The sequence below is a fragment of the Nymphaea colorata genome, chromosome 1, assembly GCF_008831285.2.
Source record: "Nymphaea colorata isolate Beijing-Zhang1983 chromosome 1, ASM883128v2, whole genome shotgun sequence".
Taxonomy (NCBI): Eukaryota; Viridiplantae; Streptophyta; class Magnoliopsida; order Nymphaeales; family Nymphaeaceae; genus Nymphaea; species Nymphaea colorata.
The window spans coordinates 4,148,196-4,164,828 of NC_045138.2; the positions used below are offsets into that span (position 1 = coordinate 4,148,196).

Genomic DNA, 16,633 nt, shown 5'->3' on the forward strand with positions numbered 1-16,633 from the left:
CTCAGCTTTAATTTTTAAATAACGTCCTGTATTTAATTTCATACATTTCGAAAGTCAGCTTTCAATATATAATGGAATGGTTTGGACTCAATAGTTTATTTAAAAGTCGAATTGGGTTGTGAATTTAAAGTAGGAATTAGGAATGGCATCAAATTAAAATTTAGAATTCAAAGTACTCACTTCATTCATATTTGAATAAAATTTGAACCTAAATATATGAATGCTTTCTTCATTCATATTCGAATCAAATTTAGACCTAAATATATGAATATCTGAAAAATTAGATACCACAAGTTGATAGATCCCATCCGTTTACATCCCTACAGTGTCGCCGTTCCGAAAAGGAAAAAATTGCCTTGTAAGTGCAATGAACTCCATTAGCTTAAAAAAAATAGGATCAAATTCATTTTGCAATTCAAATTTTAGTAAAACAAAGAATTCCAAGACTCGCAGACATGAAAGAATCGGAGTTTTCAACATAGCATAGGCCAAAGCATACATAGGACCTCAGCGACATACTAGCAGCAGAGTTTCTGCTCTCTAAAAGACTATTTGGCAATAGGAATAGTATGTTACTGTTTCATGTATTCATGCTTACGCTAACAGTTTGGCACGATACAAAAAGATTGTTTGGCAATAATAATAGTATGTTTCTATTCTATTTATCTAAAACAATACATACCGTTCCTGTTGCCAAATGCCTCCTTAAGAAATGCATCTAAGCCTCGCCATCTAACAAAAGTTAGAACTGACCAACCATTGAATGTACTTTGACTTACAGCATTCAGATTCTGTAAATTAGATCAGATACATGGCCAATAAACATAAGTCTGGTCAGTGTAATCAGATTGCAATTGGTTTGAAAAAATGACCAGCCGCGTCAGGACTCGGGCATCCGATCTTGAGCTGATGAATCTAACCAGCTGATTACATTTGCACGAGGTAAACGCATCAGTTTTGTACCCAATTTGGGAAGTAGAGCGCCATAAACAGAAAAACCAGGCTCCTCCATTTGTCCTATCTGATGTTAATAGATAGCAATCGGAAAAAATAAATATGAATCAACACATAGATTGCAGCTGGCACTTCCCTTATCAGGGAAAATTGTTAGTTGACAATGTTCAAAGGAGAGCAGGCAATACATATGGAGAAGATGATTAGGAACCATGGATGGAAATGGGAGATCCAGAATTCCATTAACCTTTAACAGTTCAACCCCCTTTCCATGCAGCGCACGGAGCCATAGTTTTTGACAAGTCTGATTCTAACCACTATCTACAGGAAAAAATACTGATTCTGATCCCGTTTTGGGAGAAAGCAGATCATCATCAAGAGTCTAGCTATCTTCTCCGAATGTCACTGGTGAATGGTTAAAGCGTCCAACTTAAACAGATGTTAAGAAGATGAATCATCAGAAGTTTGTTAGCAGATCCTTAAAACATGAGGATTATCTGTGCAGGTTTGATTTGTACAGGCTCCGCAGTACGTATGCACATCTTTGAAACAAAGAAAGTGGAACCAATCTGTCATTAAAAGTCAGTCATCCCATTATTCCAAAAAAAATGTAGCCCACCTTGTCAACACCCTGTCAAGCCTTCGGCAAATCAGTTGTCAGCATCTCCACCCACGTCAGATAAGATAGCACCTCTTGACTTGTTAGTTCTGCAGGGGAAAAACCATTGTAAAAAGATAAGAAAATAATATGCCAAACTTTGGTACTTAACAATATCTCCTGTTTACCGGTGTACAGTTGGAAATGCTTTGTGTTTCCCACTTGTGGACTGGGAAGGTGCCTTCTGGTTGTCAACTTGATTATCTGCACAAAAATGGGAATTGAAACAAGGCTTGAGGAATATCATTCATTGGCATCACCAACTCAGGTAAAAAAAGTTTCATCAACCGAAAGTAGTCAGTTAACAAAGCACACATACCGAAAGTAAAAATTTTACATCTTCCTGATTCTCCAATCCATAAGGATGATATACACGGTTTGTTTAGGATCCACGATAACTAAAGACAGCCTAGAGAACAAATTTTAGGTTCGTTCATTCAAAAATCAGATGGATCAACTGAATCACTCAAATCTCCCATACGTCAAACCAAAGAAAAAGAAAACGACCAAAGGACCAGTTTCTCAAACATGTGTAGCAAACTTGCAATTCTCAGAATAAAATAAATATTTAGAAAGAAAAAAATAAAAGAAGCATAGTCTGTATGAGAAACTTAACGACATACACTTAAATAAACCATGAAACTAAAATATCATTGGCAGTGAAGGATGGACGAGACACTGACCAGTAAAAAATTATTTCTACTGAATATACTCAAGAAGAGGAATCAAGTAATCATTTAAGTCATATAAATGATTTGCATGACGATTCTCATTTTCCAGTATCTATGTGCCATGATTTCTCAATGTGATTATAACTTACCCCATCTACAAGGTGAGTCCTTGATGAGTCCTATTTCCCCACTCCTGTTACTCCAAAGTCCAAAGTCCAAACTAGACCATCAGAAATCATTTCCCAGTTTGCCCCAAAAGTCTCGGCCAACTTACTTTGCCCTATTCGATTCTCACTTTGCCCCAGAAGGTCATTTCTTCCTTCCTTTAGCTACACTCTATACTTCTTGAAACTGTTAAGCACTGAGTTTTTTCCCAAATGTTCCTGATATTTTTCTTCCAGGGACATAGCTGAGGCTGACTGGAACATAAGGATATCCCAGAGATAATATAAATTATCCTGCTTGCTACTATTTATCACAGATACAAGTATCCACTGCCAAATTCCATAGATAGTCGGTTGCTTGTTTTTGCTCCTAAACCACATTGAGAGAAAAAGCCATCCAAGGCATATCGTAGAAATAGGATTTGGGAATCAAATTGGCGCATTCAGCAATACAGCGGCTCAATCAGTTATAATCAGAAAATATATTTAAAAAATTAGATTTTTTTGAAAAAAAATAGATGAAAAATTATATAAAAGTTAGTTAAAATAAGAAAACTCTTAAAACATTTAAAAACAACTAAAAATTTAACATGTGGCATTCTTTGAATCGGCCACTGAATTGAATGAATCAATTCTGATTACACTGATCCAAAGCATGGAAGTCTCAGTTGCACGATATAGCATGAAAGTCTCAATTCCATTGTGTATAAAAATGTTTCTTCATGTGCATTTTTTCCATTTGTGGATATAAGGCAATATAATATAACTTTTATGTTTTAACACAGAACAAAACAACATTAATGACACTCATGAAATTTTTTATACTGCTAAAAGTATTGAAAGACACAGCTATTCAAGAAAAGTTTTACCTTCCTTGCATTGGAAGAAAAGTTTTACCTTCCACCTAAATATGAATTTAGCATCCTAATGTTCATGTACCAGAAAAAACATTCTACGATTCAAAATTTCTAACAGCAATTTGGCTTTGCAAGCAGATAACTCACCTACAGAGGTTTCCAAGCTACTGAGAGAAACAGAATCAGAAGACTTGGAATCTGATGCCGTCAATTTGCGAGCTTTTCTTTGATTGGAGCAAGCAAGTTGATCTTTCAAAGCCTCATTTTTACCCTATGAAGAAAACAGAGGCCTCAGCCAATTGGAGGATATGGCCCTTAGACATAAGACTTACATTATCAACTCATGATATGATTGAACTAGCAGTACAAAACAAGTATCTTTGTAACAGCAGTGCCCATGACTAGCAGTAGCACCTTCACATCTTGCATTGACACACTACCACAAGAAAAGAATTGCCTTTGACATGGCAAAAAGGGTCTAAAGACGAGCCACATACTGACGTTATTATGTATCCATGCAACTACACAAGCCACCATCAGCTTCCGAGTTCTGACCATAGCAGAGACAAAACTTCATAAGTAGTGCCTTGCTACTTCAAGATGGTGCAAACCCTACCCGACCCAGCATCTCTGACATGCACAGGATCATGTTCATATATAACTATGAGATGGAGTTCACAAGGTGTACAAGGTGCCAAAATGGTATTTCTAGCAGCATTTTCACAAATTTATCCCCATATGTTCAGGACCATCCAATATATAGGAATTGACTGTTGAATTATAAACCCTTCAAAAAACCATGAATTTATAGGTTTTAAATTTTAGGAAAATCTTTAGACTATTGTCTTGTAAATAAGATACCCATTTCACATGTTTCAACCAAACGATTCATGAAAAAGTTGGTCTGAAAATGAGCACGTCAATTACATCTAGTAGTGTTTGTGTGTGAACCTGCAAATAGCAGTAACACATTCTCTATGGGTACAGAATCACCTTTTCAGCTGAAAGCATAGTTGTCAATTGAACTGTTTGTCTCTGCTCTGCTGACACACAAGACAAATGAAGAAATTGTTATTCTAAATTTTACAAGTGCAGACAAGCATGCAATAAGTATAGATACCAGAAGCAGGTTAGAAAAAAAATAAGAACAAACGAAATGACAGAACTGGACAACTAGAACAATGAAAGAGATGCATAGCAAAAGTGAGCACTTACAACTGCCTACTTTAAAAAACTAGCTGACATCCAACACATACCTTTCCTATTTATGCATTAGTTATTCTTGGCCTAAGAAACATGTGGACTTTCATTTCGCCAATTCAAATGGCTAAAATGGTGTACAATAAATCCTTTAGCAAAAGAGTGTTAGTTATCTCATGAGAAACACAAAACAAGTTATTTCCACTTTAGGCAGATATCTGAAATGTACCCAGGTAACACAAGTGCTTATCTGTAGCAACAAAAAATGTGTGAGGTCCTATGTAAGTCTAGTTATGTACTATGGTGAATTTCTCAAAAAATATCTTCACCCATAGAAAGGAAATAGAAGAGATTCAAAAAACAGAGGGAAAAGGGAAAGATGTTTTTATTTAAGTTTCGGTCTCTCATATCCTATGTTGTCAAGGCACCAAGGCACTGCCTGGCCACCAGGTAACGCCTAGGGCCTAGGTGTGCCTAGGCAAAAAAAGGCATCCGATTTTCTTTAATTAATTTTTTTAGGTATGTCAACTATTTCATAAAAAAAATATGTAATTACTGACTGAACTGTAAGCTTCTGTTCCAGGTGTGCCTATCACCACTAACACAGACGTGTAGTACAAAAATGTAAAACATGCAGAACTGTTTTGCTCTTGTTTACATATTAGAAAACTGTTCTGTTCTGTTCTAGCCAATACCTTAGTTTGATGCACAAAAGAAGGCACATCATTCTTGTTTACACTGGACACAATACATACTGGACACAATGCCTGCATTTCTTAGGATGAGATCCTGTCAGAATCCAATGCCAGACACATACCTCAAACATTCTGACTGTAAAACAACAGTTTCTCTAGATAAAGTACCGCAATAGAAAAACTAAATATGAATTCTGGTGTAAATAACTGTATATGCTGCTATGAATTGGAATCCATTTTATATAGGACCTTATAGACTATTTCATTTGAATCCTTTCAAACAAAGATCGTATCAAATCAGCACATATAATATACATTACAACAGACTGTACATATAACATACAATATACATTATAACAGCTTGTACAAATCAGTACATACCTTTCCATGGACTAGGCGTGCTGATGCCTAGTCCAGCCTAGGCAAATGTGCATACATGTGGGAAAATATGAATGTGCATGTATATACACGTGAGCAAATGTGAATGTGTGACTGTTTTTGGTAAAAGCCAATTGCTCTATGTTCTCTTTACATGGAATCCAGTGTTACAAATAATATATACTTATCAAGTAACTGTATTTACTTATAAATTATGCCAACTATGTAAACTGATGAGCAGAAAGCAACCCATGATATCAAAAATTGAAACATTCTTATGCAACCTCACAATAGTTAAATCACATTTGCCACCTCAAACTTGAGCCAGGATTGATTCTAAACAGCTAAAGGGACAAGCCCAAATAAGATATGTTCATTAAATCACTCGGGCTCAATGCTGACAATCACAACCTAATTTCAAGCAACTCAAGTAAATTAGTAAACTGATTACATGCTTGTTCTGTTTGTTCAGTTCACCTTCCCAGCCCTAATTTAACATTAGAATTTAGATGACCTGAAACAGGAAAAGCATGGAAAAAGAAAAACTTTACATATGTTTGTAACTCAAGAAAGCCCTTCTTTTAATAAATTCCCAGAGTTCCAGGTGACAGATTAGTATCATGCAAACAAATTCACAAAAATTACAGAAGACTAGTGTTATAAATTACCATATGCGTTGCCAGAAAATACAATGTTTATAACAGTGAACTGTCCAACATTTAACTAAAATTTTTCCTCAATGTGCATAGAATAGTAGCTTCTCTCTCATGATCAAAGAATTATGGCTAATCCTATCGTGAAGGCAAATTGTAAGTAAAATATTCATTATCATAAGAACAGAAAAGGCGATTTGCAGAAAGCAATATTAACACAGAAGAATTTCCAGAGGTGATTGGCAAAGAATACATTTTCAAGAAGAAAAATTAACCACCTCTAGCAACATCTTTGCATTTCTTCTTGTAGCTCCTGTACAGTTCAATTGCGATAAACGCAATAGCATCCTTTGCACTGGACTCTGGAACTCTCTCAAGAGGTATAGAAATGCGAGGCATTCCTTTAGACACCTGAGCTGTTAGCTTTGCAAATCTGGCACCTAAACGGTACAAATGCACAAAAAGAAGATATCAGATGCCACCTGACTGGTTAACTATGATCTGTTTGAGCACCATGACGCATACGAGCATATGAACTTAAGCCGCTCTAAGCAACAGATATGTACATTTGAGGAATAACTAGCAAACAACTTAGCAATGATATCATCCTCAATCAACAAAAATGGAAAACAAGGGAGCTAAATTAACAGATAGATCAATCCGAACCTGAAGGAAAAGGAAAAGTTCTATTATCAGTTTCCAGAAAAAAACCTTTTAACTTGTCAACCCTCTCATTTTTGCTTGAACGAATTGTCACAGAAATTAATAAAGCATACTTCAATTCACACAAAAAATAGTTCAGCCACCAATGACAAGTTCAGCAAACAAGTATAGCTGACTGCTAGTAATAAAGTAACTTGCAGAAAAGTGATCATAAACAAGACATTAGTTAGAAAAATGATCCCCAGGGCTTCAAGCTAGTTCTCTTTACATACCCTACAAAGTCAGATGTATAACAGGAAACAACACAGTAATATAACTGCATAATTCATCTGCTAATCTATTGTCCTTTTGTTGAATTGATGATCAGAGGGCAAATAATTGAAAGATATTCCTGAAAAGAATAGAAGAAATACTGGTAACTTCAATCCATACTTATAAACATGCCAAATTCTTGAATTATTGAATGATAAAGCTACATATCCACATACAAAAAAATTCCAAGGAAATTACCCTACTCCCAAAAACTTGAAATGCCCTGGTGGATTTTGGTAACTTTCAAGTTTAAACTGTCACACAACTTCCAAGGATTGCCAAAGAAATTATATTTATCAAAACAGACTTTTCGCCTTTCCATAAAGTCATATCAACCCCCGGTTGCAGTCCTTTCCTTATCAAGGCAACAGCATTAAATGCTACCTGCCTGCCCCATAATGCATGAGCTGAACTTTGATTGCAAAGAGGGAAACCTCCTTTTAGTATATGATTTATGAGACCATTTCCACTATTCTGGAGAGAGAGAGAGAGAGAAGGTTGCCAGCCACAGATACTTTCCAGAATTTCTTTCTCAAAAAAGAAAAGGTTTCCGAATTATCATGAGACATTCTTTTACTAAGAATATTCAAAGAATAAGATCCTTGTCTTACTCCCAAAACTTTGAGATGCCAAGGTGGATTTTGGGAATTTTAGAGTTTAAAATGCCATACAACTTCCAGGGATGCCAGAGAAGCTCTACTAATTTTAAAAGGGACTTTCAGCCTTTTCATAAAGCCATATCAAATAAAATGGAAAAAAATAGATATGTATCCGTGCAACTACACAAGCCATATCAAATAAAATGAAAGTGCCACATAAAGCTATATTTATCCAAGGATCCCGCTTTTCTTATTTAACTTAAGTAACATTAAATGCTTAAATTTCTATTTATCATTCTGCGATATGGTTTACATGATTCATACTGATACTTTATGTCTTTTATCATCTTTGGACTTTAAAGGTTATGTTTTTATACTTATTGATGTTATTTAAGTCAATTAACTCTGTCAACTGGTCTTAAAACCTTTAGGCCTTCACTGACTTTTCTGACTTCCACTGTTGACAAATTAGATCCCGACTTTTGCAAGCTTAATAACCCTGACCACTATGCCTAACTCTCTTGATGGAGTATTTTCTTAAAGCACTTGCCAAAGATAGAGGTAGACATGGGGCCAAGGTGGTCATACATACATGTACATACTATGTACACATAATATGTATGTCTCGTGTCTATGTCACTTGAGTGCGGGGTGCGGGTGCTGGTGTGGGTGTGGATGCAGCAATTTTTCATAAAAAAAGATTCGGTGCGGGTGTAGCAAGTGTGTATATGTCTGTGTGTATATATATATGTACATAAAATTATAAATCATTATATATGTATATAAAATTATAAATCATTTGTTACATAGTTATTTAACTGTTTGGTAGCCTTATTTATTTATATTTATATATAATTTTTGTTGTATTAAAGATAATTTAGTTATGTACAAATTTAAAATGGTTAGTTTTGACCAGGTTGGGTTGACTGAACCGAAAGTGCTGTGTTAGCACCAACACCAGTGTCAACATGGGTGCGGCAGCCATTTAGAAGCACCCATGTGACATAGGTGTGAGTGAGTGAGTGTGTGTGTGTGTGTCTGTTAATATTGGACTCAAAAGATAGGATGTTTTAATCCAATTGAAACAAGCTCAAAAGTTGAACTTATAAATCCAAATTGAGTTAACAGTGAAAAGAAAATGAAATATCCTATACACTACAATTCCTTTTACACCAAATAACAAAGAAAATAAAAGAAAGAAATTGACACATAGAATTTTGGGGGTTTGCACTTATGGAACCCGGCTGCACCAAGTCACAAGTATGGATAATATTTTAAACAATGAAAATGAAAAAAGCAGCAAATTTATCTTCCACAGATCCTTGGATTCTTTCGACATTTTAACAGACATTGCAAATTTTCACCAATGTTTTTGTAAAAAAGTTAGCAAACAACCTCATAATTTCTTAATGTTTATTTTTTATATTTTTTTACTTTTTCAGTTCTCAAGATTCTTCCGACAAAACAAACTTTTCAAATTAATGCCTGAGAAATATTCACCAATAAAAGCTGGTTTATTTATTACTACGGCTGCACCCAGTTTATGCTACTGTTTCATATGCAACATTCTAACTGTTACATCAGCTTTTGACTAAGGTATAACCTAAACTGGCAACATCCTTCCCAAGCTATTCAAGGGATCCCCTTCCTCTCCAATAACAAGACGGTCCTATCAGGTCGTCAACTACTTTAAAATCTGGGTCCTATATAACATATAATTGTGCAAACACAAGACAGGAAGAATGGGAAAAGGAGTAAGAGCAATACCATCCGACTTTGCAGGTCCTTCCAGCATAAGCTTAACATTACTCGATGATATAGAACTCACAAGATAATTTAGAAAGTCAAGCCATGAACCACCAACTCCAACATCATCTTTCTGAATAGGAACAGAAAAATAGTGAAACACCTTAGTTCCATAACCAGGAAAGCCATAACTAAGCAAGTTGTTCCTCAACCAGAATGGATCAGTATCAGTGCTACCCTAGAAGTTATAAAATGAAAGTTTATCAAATGAAACACCAAGTAATGGCTAATGAAATAGCTAGATTTAGACCATTGTTTTGAGATGGACTTAAAATCCTAGTGAGGTTGAATGCCTGCCACTTTCAGGCAGTTTGATACATAAAATCTTATGGCTTTCTAAAAGAACACAAGGAAAGAGAAAAAGCACTTAACTGTACCATTTCTAAATAAGTCACATAAGAAAATAAACTTCTTATCTTTGCTTAAAAATATTTGCTATTTAAATGTTTTGTATATCTTTTATCATGAAATCTAAGAGTGATGACCTGTCAGGTTCATGTGAATAAAAATAAAAAAATAATTGTGTCATTGCATTTGAACTTTTGAATAGAGTTCCATGACAGAGCCTCATACAATGGCATGGTAATAATTCCACAGAAATATGCCGAAGCTCTTCAAACGAAAGTGGCTTATCATGCTTATAGGGGAAAAGAAGCAAAACCATCATCCTTTTTAATGTGTTTCTTCCATGTATTTCCTGCCAACTGATAAAACTAAGACTGGCATATTCCAAGAAGACAAGGACATCCTTTAGGTCATAATTACAGATATACAAAAGATGTGTGAATCCATAGGAGATGTGACAAGAAGGCTGTAAAAAGTTGTAAGGAGGGGATGATCTTGATGCACTTGTGTAAGTGAGAGAAAAAATGCAGAAGGCTGTAAAAAGCAAGACATCAACAATAAACTACATAAAAATGAACTTGAAGAATGGTAACTCAGTGAGAAGGTCATTATAATATGCCTTATAAATTTACAGTACAGAAAATGCGCACTGAAATAAAGTATAGGAAGAGAGGCAGAAATTAAGATAAAGAGACAAGCGGTAGGAAACTTAATAGGTGACAAGGAATTAATTAACAAAAACAAACTACGAAGCACGACAGAGGAAGCGTGAGCTTTGATTAACATAAATCAAGCATCACACTAATGAGAGACAAGTCCCTCTTCGGAAGAAGAGTTTCCTGCATGTCGGCAGTTGAGACAGCTACTTGTAAAAAACATAAACAAGAAACGCTATCATACTATTTCGTGAACAAATAACTAAGAACATTTGCCTACAAAAAACCATGAAAAAAAAAAATCTACCCTGAGTACTTCCCAGAACAAAACAAGATAGAGAGAGAGAGAGATGTGAAAAAGAAAAATTACTCACCAAGTCTTCAAGATGTTGAACAGTACGGATGGCTTGGAATGTGTTGGAATGAAAATCTGTGACCTGTACGCATAATCTTGATTGGTCTAAAGCACGAACGTGAAAAACGTACTCCCGCAAAGGAATAGAGCTTGCACTCGACCACTCGGGTTCACATTCCCCAAAAATGGCCTCGAATCCCTTAAAATTATTCGCCATCGGAGCTCCAGAAAGCAGACTGTCAGGCTAATAGCTCAATCGATGGATATCTGCATTCCAACCGCCTATATAACAAGCATCAAAATGCAACCAAATGCGTCATGGTACAGCAAATAAACCTTGTCACTTGGATCAAATGAAACCTACATCAAGGAATCAAAAAAAAAAAAGCATAAGCAAGCGAATCAAACAAGACAATACCCAGAATGGCAATCCAGTAAAACCGATGAATGTGAGAGATGGGACTCCCAAACCAAGATACATACATGGATTTCAAATACATTTACACATACAAACAAATTTAACTGGGAAAAACTTAACAAGAAGACAGAAGAGTATAATATGTCACAACCTGAATCAGAAGCGGAAAAAGTACAAAAACAGAGGCAAGAACAAAGGGAAAGCATGCAGCAAACATGCTTAGAAACGAGAGATAAACCTTCTCCAACTTGATATTAGTTCACCAGAATGAAGAAAAACCATTTGGGTCGTCTTCCGCGAAAGAGGGATGGAGGCAATTGGAGCTTTATCATATCAGGGAATTCGTGTTGTTTTACTGCGCGAGTGATTGTAGCCGCCTTAACGAGTGTACATGCGGAGAAGGACGTGTGGGGCTTTAATGCCGGCTGCGTGATTATTCCGTTCTGACGAGCGGTGAAGGCATTTTTGTTTTCCTGTAAAAAGCAATTTTGTTATTCTTCCGATTTATAAAGTTTTTTTTTCTTTTTTCTCTTGGTTTTTCATGAGGTTATAATGTGGGGTTTGCTTGTCAGAAGGTATTTTTGTCTTTTTCAGAAAGAAATTAATTTTTTACTCTTTCAATTTTATCCCCTTTTTTTCCTTTTTTCCCTTTGTAGAACCTGACGGTTTTTTATTCTTTTACCTTTAATGGTTACACTGTGACTGCAGAAGGTATTTTATAGTTAAAGCCAATTTTACTGTAATGGTATTTTTTCTTTGTGTGAGGTTTCACTCTTAAGGGTTCTTTTTCTCCTTTTCCTTTTCAGGTGTTTCTTTTTCATTTTTTTATTCTTTTATTTGAGCCATTTTCAATTTTTTTCTTTGGTATTTCTATTTTGGTGTGGTCACTTGTCCAAAACCCTAAAAAAAAGTTATTTTTTGAATAGAATGGAACTACATATTTAGCGTTTTTAAATAACAAAAATAATTTTTTTCTCCCCTCGAGTTGGGACCACATACAAAATATCTTTTTAATAAAATGAAACAAGAAGTTCCCCTCAACATCAACATTGACGGACGCAGGTTTTATAACTAAACCCAAAGTATATGTTAGAATTGAAATGGCTCAATTACTCTTGCTGGTTAAATTTTTTTGCAAAAAAAAAAAAACTTTCCTTAATAAGTTTCAAAATGAAATATGATTTTTTTCTCTCATAAAAGTATCATAATGTTTCTCCAATAAAAGGTGGAAACATGTCACTTCATATTATTTTCATGAAAAGCATTCTTGAGTCTGAGTGAGGAGTAAAAGTATTTCATCGTTTCACCCAAATTAGATAGGAAGCTTCCATTTTGGTTGGAGGGAAATGGATGGAAATTAAAGAAAACAACAATCAATCAAAAAAATGAAAGCAAAAAAGTTTGTTTAGTTGCAAAGGGAGGGAAAGGAAAAAGAGCTCTAATGTAAATCTAATTCATTTAAAATTGAAGGAATTAAAAAGGAAACGAAAAGTTTATTCCTTTTTACCGTGTATACCATTTCCACTCGCCTGTAGAAGAGACATCAACCGACCTTGCGTGGCTCTTTCTCTCCCTCTTTGCCGCTGGTCAAGACTTCAATAGGCATTGGGCTTGTCTCTCTCTTCCTTCCCGACACTGCTCAAGACTTAGGTGATATTTTACAATGGCTTCTTTACCAAAATCAAGTTTTTATCATTTTTATGTCATCCAATTAGTGCACCTGAAAATTTATTTGATTGATATAAATTTTTATCATATTTATTACTATAGAATGAAAAATGTCGATATAGGATGTTGTTTTCGCCATAGTTTAACTTAAACTATGTAGTGATGACCTCTTTTTTTTGCAGCATAAAGAGTTATCATTTAAAACGAATACTAGCCGCTTATCAACCTCCACACCATATGTTGCGCCAATCCCTTAGGAACCTCGAGTCTCGACTTGACCATGCTAGAAAACAATGTATTGAAATTTATTGCTGAATCTTGCAGTTCGCCATCGGGTGAACATTCGATTTCATTGCTTGTCCTTGCTGCTTGCCAGAGCACCAATGCTCTCTTTCTTTCAAAAACCCTATTTTCTTAACCCAGCAATTACTTGCAACCAAAGAATTACCCACTGTTGACAGTCTAAGCAAAGCGAGTTACCACCAAAACCTCCATTATTGACCCAAAGAAAAGAAACAAACAAACACAAAAGAAATTAACTTCACATTGGTTGCAGTGTGAACATTAACCAAGAACAACATTTTGATTTACGTGACCACAATAAGAAATCAAGACTGAAAAAACAATGTTAAAGATCAAAGGAACAACGTATAATATCTATCACATTTCCAAAAAGAAAAAATCAAAATAAACTTTTAGGGAAAAAGTAAAAAGGATGATATGTAACATTGTTTTTTTACAATCTTAAATATAGCTTTTTACATGGACTTTGATTAAGATGATCAGTTTGTTTAGACTGAAGATTACAAGTTTATTTAAATGAGGATCTTTCAAAGCACACTTTTTGATACGGTTTGAAATGTAAGAAGTGAGACTATATAGTGACATTCTTTATTATCCCCTAATTATCCATACCTTGGATTGAAAGACCTTTAAGAATGTGTTTTGATGGATGAAAACAGATGGGGGAAAACAGAATAAAGGTGAGGGAATTTGGATGGAGGGGAATGGAGGATGAAATGGAAAGAAAGTTTTTTTTTTTTTTTTTTGTGTGTAGGTGAGAGCTAATAGAAAAGAAAGGAAGAAAACGAAAGTTACCCACTTCCCCTTCTCAGGTTAAAAAGAAAAACTTTTTTGAGAGTGACAACTTTAGAAACGAAAGTTACCCACTTCCTCTCACCCCATTCGCTCCCCCACTTACCGTCCTTCTCCACCCTTCAGTATGTTGATGATTTTCTTTTGTTCGGCAGTACTTCTCGCCAGCAGGTTGTGAGAACTTGGCTCATCCTTCGGGTCTTTAAGCTCATCTCAGGTCTTTCTATCAATTCCGCCAAATGTCACCTCTCCTTCATTCACGCGGATCCGGCCACGGTACTTCTCGCGGAAGCTTGTTTTGGGTGTAAGGCTACTAGTCTGCCCATGGACTATCTGGGGCTTCAGATTACGTTGTCGCCTCCTGCTCCTTCTTTTTGGGATGGGGTGGAGCAGAAGCTTACGGATCGCCTTCAGTGTTGGCAGGGAAAGCTGCTTTCTCTTCCAGGTCGGATTACTTTGGCTAAGCACTGCCTCGCGTCGGTTCCTCTCCATGCTTTGTCTGTCTTTCGGCCTCCTGTGGCTGTCTTGCGTAGGTTTGATAAGCTTATTCGTAAGTTTGTTTGGGATGGTGATCGACCTTCAGATCGCCTTGCGCCTTGGGATGTGGTTGTCTTTCCGCGTCTTCTTGGGGGTGCTGGGGTTACCAACCTTAGTCGGGCTTGTGAGTCTTCCCTGTGTTCTTGGTGGTGGCGGTTAGCTACTGAACATTCTCCCATCACCCAGTTCATTAGTTCAAAATTCGACCTGCCTTCCCCTAGCGTCTGGCATAGTTCTATATCTCACATCTCCCCTTCCCACTTTTGGTCCGACATGCTTTCTGTCCTTCCTCTTTTCCTTCGCCTTGCTGACCTCTCATCGTTCACGTCCCCATCCTGACCCCTTTCACCTACCCGTGAGTTCACTTTTTCTTCTTGCTACCTGGCCTCCTTTGGTCCCTCTGTCGCGTCACTCCCCCCTCGGTCTCTTTGGTCTCCTGGCCCATCTCATCGAGCCATTGCTTTTGTCTGGCTTCTTCTGACTGGCCATATCAACACTTTTGATCACGTACAGCGCCTTGGCATCAGTTTGGCTAACCAGTGTCCCTTATGTCTTGTTGCGACTGAGTCTAGGGTCCACCTTTTTACTTCTTGCCCTTTTTTCTTTAGTGTCCTTGCTTATACTTGGCCTTTCCTTGTTAGTAATCTTCCAAACCCACCATCCATTCGTCTTTTCTTCCTCTTTTGTCCTTCCCCCCACCTGACTGCTTCTTGGGGTCATGTCTGGAGGCCGTGGCTCATTTCAGCTTGGTGGCGCATTTGGGTGGAGCGCAACAACAGGGTCTTCAGGGGCATCTTCTCTTCACCAGATTCTGTGGCTCGTCTTGTGCAAGGGGATATCCAGTTCGCCATTCGGATAAAGCGCCGCCGCCTGACTGCGGTTGGGTGACTGTGCCGTTTCGTCTTTCTTCTTCTCTCTTATTTTTCTGTGCATTGTATTGTTTATTTGTTCCTCCTGCTTGCGTAATTTTGTTCTTTGCGGATTGTTTTTATATTTAGGGGACCTCTTGTCCCAAATTTTGTTATATATTCCCATTTTATCGGCTCTCTCTCTCTCTCTCTCTATATATATATGGTTCTTTTTAGTTTTATTTCAAAGTTAATCCCAATATTTTAAGTATTTTCCATAACATGTCTCCATTAGTTATTTTCTTTTTTTTTTTTACATTTTTTGTTAAGACATTTTTTGTTAGTGTTACATATAGGATTAGATATTTAATTTGCTTTTTCAACTACAATTTTTGCATATCATTTTCTAAGTTAATTACATTTTAGTTAGTCAATTTTTGATATTTTATTTTATGTTTTACCATATTCGAAATTGTTTTGACTTAAGATAAAAGAATATATCTGCAAATATATTTGAGGATCGTAAGGGCAATCTTGTAAATTAAATTAGATGTTTTCATTTCCTTTCCTTCCTATGAAAACTTGCTTTTATAATATAAAAAGTTTTTCTTTTCTTTCATTTCCATTTTTCCCCCTCATTAATCTTTTTCTTTTTTTTGTCCTTCTTTAAAATCGTTTCCTTTCCAACATTGTGTAGCGATTGGTAAAACCCTTCTTCAATTGCAAGAAAGTCTTGGGGAAAAAGAATCACAAATTCTCTTAAATATTCTTGGACATCGGAAATGACCCTAATGGCATGCTCAAGGGCCCAGCTCGTCCTTCACTCGCACCAACGAGTTTTCCAACTATGTCTTAAGTAGCTCTTATGCCATCTCACAATAATTTTATCTATTGACTTCCAACTTTGAAACAATTTGGATCAAAGGACATTGCCTCACTTGTATAGTTTTATCTTAAAAACGGCTGCTCGATTTAATAGGTTATTTTTTTCCGGTTGACTATATCAAGTTTTTTGCGGATGAGTGATGAGCAATTGGAGAAGGAAGTCCAAGATTTTGTTCATTATTCTAGAGTAGGCAACATGTTTCCCGTTGTGTTCAA

The 16,633-nt window shown here is 36.2% G+C and overlaps 1 protein-coding gene across 6 annotated transcripts; it reads right to left on the reverse strand.

Annotated features, from left to right (window-relative positions):
* Window positions 1-1,051: 1,051 nt before the first annotated feature.
* LOC116264981 (uncharacterized) lies at window positions 1,052-11,822 on the reverse strand. 6 transcript variants are annotated; one of them, XM_050080282.1, is made up of 9 exons: window positions 11,623-11,822; window positions 10,986-11,326; window positions 9,572-9,683; window positions 6,509-6,670; window positions 4,298-4,347; window positions 3,452-3,575; window positions 1,741-1,816; window positions 1,574-1,662; window positions 1,052-1,523 (listed from the first exon to the last, which is right to left on the reverse strand). In XM_050080282.1, the coding sequence occupies exons 2-8, from the start codon at window positions 11,181-11,183 to the stop codon at window positions 1,605-1,607; spliced, it is 780 nt and encodes a 259-aa protein (XP_049936239.1). In that variant the 5' UTR covers window positions 11,184-11,326; window positions 11,623-11,822; the 3' UTR covers window positions 1,052-1,523; window positions 1,574-1,604. The 6 variants fall into 6 exon arrangements, with proteins under 6 accessions (XP_049936239.1, XP_031501360.1, XP_031501344.1 ...); XM_031645500.2 differs by having other exon boundaries at window positions 1,052-1,496; window positions 11,623-11,821; XM_031645484.2 differs by having other exon boundaries at window positions 1,052-1,662; window positions 10,986-11,248; window positions 11,623-11,820.
* Window positions 11,823-16,633: the final 4,811 nt, after the last annotated feature.